The 5305-nt window shown below is 33.7% G+C and overlaps 1 protein-coding gene across 1 annotated transcript; it reads right to left on the reverse strand.

Annotated features, from left to right (window-relative positions):
* Positions 1-348: 348 nt before the first annotated feature.
* LOC121392162 (DEP domain-containing mTOR-interacting protein-like) lies at positions 349-2743 on the reverse strand. The gene is made up of 5 exons (XM_041523511.1): positions 2542-2743; positions 1842-1962; positions 1148-1166; positions 594-698; positions 349-489 (listed from the first exon to the last, which is right to left on the reverse strand). The coding sequence occupies exons 1-5, from the start codon at positions 2741-2743 to the stop codon at positions 349-351; spliced, it is 588 nt and encodes a 195-aa protein (XP_041379445.1).
* Positions 2744-5305: the final 2562 nt, after the last annotated feature.

Genomic DNA, 5305 nt, shown 5'->3' on the forward strand with positions numbered 1-5305 from the left:
ATAATTAATGATATTCCTATAATACTGCAGAGAAGAGCTATAATTAGAGTTGGTAATTCATTATTGCCTTCATATGAAGGAACACAAGTAGGAGAACAAGAGATAGGTGAGTTAACAGAGAATCCTGAACCTGAAAGATCCATTACTGCAGACGAGCCCCACCCAACTCTGTTTAAACATGACCACGCCCAAACTTTGGTTATTAATCATTATTCATTATTATTAGGTTGTATTATTAATTAATTAATTAAAGGGGCGATTGCAAATATCGTATAAGTTGGTGACTGCTGATAATGATAAATCCATGCAACAATATAACAAATCTATAAAATATAAATTATTTTCAGTTTAATTTGATGGTAATCGATCTTTCTCCACAAATGTAACCAGGGATGCTGTACTTGATCCCATTAAAATGATACGTGCTACATCAGTGTGTGATTTATCTAATACATCCTGTCCATTAACATAATGGAGATATTCACGAACCTGAAGTAAAAACAATATGATATTATAATAACCATAACACAGTTTATACTATAACAATAATTTAATGAACTATTTAACGATGGGACTGTCCTTTTTTTACTCACCTGTAGTCCAGCAGATGCTGCAGGTCCACTGGGATCAACTGTATGGACATAAACTGGTCGAGATCCTCTGATAACAAAACCGTATCCAACTGGATCACTAACAACCTGAAAAATAGGAAATTAAGTCTGTCCATCCATCCCATCCATCCATTTGTCTATCTATCCATCCCATTGTCCATTATTCTTACATTAATACTATGTTCAACAAAGCGTCCATTTGGATCCAGTAACTCTTCTATTGTTACGTGATTAGCACTTTGTTGTCTTGCAGCTAAATATAATGAGATCATGAATAAATAATTAGTTCAATTGACATACACAGTCAATGACTAAATAGACAATTATTGTATGAATGAACAGTTCAATGGACGAATAAACAGATTCAACGGATGAATGAACAGTTCATGTGATAATAGACAGATTCAATGGACATGTGAGCATAATGATATCTATTTTATTTACTATAAATATATACCTTGAGGTGCTGGTGGTTGAAGACTAGTTAGGTTCAGGGACTCGTCGCATTTGTATATATCCTGAAAATCATCATTTACTGACTGCATATCTATATATCTAAGGAGAGAAAATAGTCAATTATTAACACTTAATTAACAGGGACTTACTCGTCTTCCGGATCAGGTGGAGTCCCACTGACCCTAAGTTATCACTTGTGTTTAGATGAACTATAGCTACCACCAGAATGTCGGTTTTCTGGTGTATGAATGTGTCCATCTTCTGATGATATAATTGAGCCTTTCTTTCCTCGACTTACTCCAACCCTTTTTCCAAAGGACTTCTTTCGAGGTCGTCATTTTTGAATCTGAAGAACAAATATTCGTCCTTGAAGTGATAGATCATCACACACTGCAACAGAATGACATCATGTGATGTCATAGAGATCACATGATCTTACCGTGTCTAAAAACTCCAGCTTCTATAAACTGGCGTCCAAGATCAACTCCTTCTTCTCTTGTCTCGACTCGCCCCTGGTAATTAACCAATCAATGATTCTCGTCCGATAAAAACATTGTTTGAAAGTCTGTAAATGATATTTCCTATCTTGTATAAGATTACTGCCATCTGTCCGTAACCTAGCAACAGTCATGAAATAATGAGTTATCACATATTTCTAGTGTTAATTAGTGCTAAGAAAATATTTAGATTATTAACACTAGTGCCTTGTTAACAGTTTGTAGTACTAGGTGTCAATATATATTTGACAATGAGATCATATCCTGTGGTATTTACCTGCTATATATTCGTTGTCCCTTAGCAACTATCATAGCGTCTGGAGGCTCCTCATAAGTATTATCGTCACGTCGAAAACGAAAGAATAATTTCTCATCTTTAAACTCATGATCATCACAGACTAAAAGAGAATGATCAACAATAAACAATGGATGTTGTTAACATTAATATTTTTTTTATTGACCTACACGCGTGTTTTTTTTTAAATGGATACTAGTCAAAACATCCATTTATCTATTCATCTGTCCATTTATCCATGCATCCATTAAAGAAGGAAGTAAGGGGCATTATATCAAAAATCATGACAAGTGATTGTAAACAGAATCACAGATTTGGTTGTGTTAGGTCCTGCCTATTAAATCATGTTGGCACTTTCAAAACACAAAATTGCTATTTATGGTGATAAATATAGTACTTTGATCAATAATTGGGTGATAACACAGAAATTATTAATGCACAAATTTAAGTAACATTGCTCTCAATGGAGAACTAAATAAATTTGAATAAATAGTCTTAATTTTAAATGCAAAAATGCACACACTGTTGCTAGTAATGATTTAACTAACACCTATTGACTAAAACAATAGATTTGACTTTTAAAGCTACAAGCTTTTGCCTTATATAACAATAAGAAGTGTTGATGGTTCATAACTTACCATGAGAATGACTTCGTTCTCTAATAATTTCTGCATCATGCTACTGCCTCTGCTCTGCTCTCCACTTTCTCCTTTTCTCAGCAACCAATCTACCATTTCGTGTCCCACAAAACAGTTTTCATAGACTTTCAAGTGGTAACGCCTATCTTTTATTATAGGAGGGTCTTCTGCATGAAGTAGTTGTCTCAACTCCTCTCCTACTGCTAAGATCGCCGAGATATTTGAAGCGCGTACTGTGTTCGTCATTCTTCGTGGTTGAGTAGAATAGTTAGTAATCGGTGTTAAGGACTGGCCTCTGTTGAGAGAAGCGCTTTGTGTTCTGAATGATTTTAAAGAATTACTGCTAAAACTGTGACTGGGGCTGAAAAATATCACTGCTGGGAAGACTTCGTCGTACACCACCGAAGACTACGGACAATATCTGTACGTAATATCCTGTCAAGGAAGTATCATATAGCTTGGTATGTCAAAATTAAATTTTAATTTGCCTCTTTTTTTATTTTATTTAGCTGCAATATCTTGCCATACAAAAAAACAAATGTTACTTTTTTGTAATCCAACCCTGTACTCTAGACCTAATAGCATTTGCAGTAATAGAACATGGAATCAGAGTAGCTAGAGTTAATTTTATAAATATATATGGAGACGTATAACTTAATATATTATATTTACCTCTCAATGGAATCATGTTTAGTACATTACATTTACTATCATAACTATATAAAGAATTCTTTGGCTAGAGTCCATACTACTATACAAGATTATCTATACATTTTTAAAATTCATATATATATATATATATATATATTATTTTAGCAACATAAGATTATAAAACAATTTATACTTACAATAATAGTCAGTAGTAAATATCTCCAGCTGGTTATCTTCTCCCTAGCTAGAAGTAAAATTTTGCTGAATATATCTTACTGTCCTGAGCTCTGATCTAATATAACAAGTACTGATATTGTTAAACTGTCCTTTAGTATAATTGTGTTCTTTACAGGTTTCTCTGTAATTATTAAGTTTGCAATAATTATATTATTAAATCTTCCTGTTATCTCACATCTATACACATCTATATTATGAGTGCTTTATATTTGATATCAGTGGTTGCTATGTTGTGGCCAATTCACTATCAGACGTTTGGCTAGCTACACTACCCACAATACAATTTTATTTATTGCATACATGTATAGATATTTGTATAATTACAGCATTAATGACAGGGTCATACTCATTAAGATTTATCTCTAAACTAATAATATGTGCAATATCACATTGTGTTTTTTTCAATAGATGGATGACTATTCAACATCAGAACTGGCTATTTTCCTGCTCCTCAGAGAACATCAGAGGAAGTATCTGCTGCTGCTCAATCAGCTGGTCTCCCTCCCTCGTCCCTACCAGTACAACTCCTTATTTTGGTGCACATCCTAATAGTAATGAGTATAAATTACTACAATTATCAGGAGATGTAACTCAACTCATTAAAAACTGAAGGAAAGTAAGACTTATTTCAGAGTCAATGATCTAAATGTTTATTATTGGCACACATGCTAGAACCCATATTACTACAGTGTGTTAATGGTCAGTAGTTGACTTAGTTTTAAAATGAAGTCACCATTGTCTGTGACTTGAAAGTTATGGTCTACTCATTCAATGAAGCACATTACAAAATAGTATGTAGAGTATCCTCTTTTAAAGGATATAAACACAACGTACACACAAATGTACTCCTTTGATGGTATTAAGACACTCATGACTTCATCAGTGACATCTTTGTTCTCTTTTTATCTCTCATACATTCTGTCCAATATGAGTCTGACCTGCTGACTCAGTGTTATATCTCAGGCTAGGAATAAACTAGAGAGTAATACTTTGTACCATCATACATATCTTCCAACCTCTTTATGTCAAACACTAGTATACTAGCTGTTCAAGGAACTAGTAAATGTTACATTCCTCTGTTGCATTTATAGGTTAGTTATACGAGGTGATCAACAGGATAAGCTGTTCTTTTTGCACTAGTGACAAAAATTTGAACTACGTCAAGCACCCACCAGGCAACTCCTTACTTCTCTGCCCCATTGCATTACCCTAAAGATAAAGGTCTTAGTTAAGTCATACCAATGTGTCATTTTTTAATTCAATTTCAGACTTGGAAGATTATCATCATGACACTCTTCTTTCAAAAGAAGTATGTTGAAAGTGAAAGTTTTGTTGTGATTTCTTTATTGTTAGGTATCATCTTGTGTGTTTAAAATATTTTGAACTGCGTCATTGTCAACCAAAATATGTCAAACTAAAAGAGCTCCTCCTCGAGAATCCATATTGTGGAGAATTAGAAAGAAAGAATGCAATTTGAGGAGGACCAATGGAGATTGAAAGGAATTGAAAGTTTTAACAAGGTTAACGATATTTGTTATTTGTTATATTTTACTTTGTTGTGTTTAGTATACATTAGTGATTTGTTATAAATACAGTGCAAGCTAGTGAAGGTTGAGTTACAAGAATGGATTATGTTAAACTTGCAATCCTGTTTGATCATGGTAAGATTTATCATTGTGTAATTTATTATTTACCTGCCCTCCTCCTCCCTCCCTCACACACACACACACACACACACACACAACAGTTATTGGAGAATATTTGATCTTGATTACAGAGATCAAGTATTTCAAGGAAACATATTTTAACACTGGATAGAGGAAGAAGATTGGTCATGGGCAGACTTTTCCCATTTGAGAAATGCTGTGAAAAACTCAAAGACTTGGAGGCCATCCTTTGCATAGAGGCATTTGTCTAAAT

The sequence above is a fragment of the Gigantopelta aegis genome, unplaced genomic scaffold (assembly GCF_016097555.1).
Source record: "Gigantopelta aegis isolate Gae_Host unplaced genomic scaffold, Gae_host_genome ctg3433_pilon_pilon, whole genome shotgun sequence".
Classification (NCBI taxonomy): domain Eukaryota; kingdom Metazoa; phylum Mollusca; class Gastropoda; order Neomphalida; family Peltospiridae; genus Gigantopelta; species Gigantopelta aegis.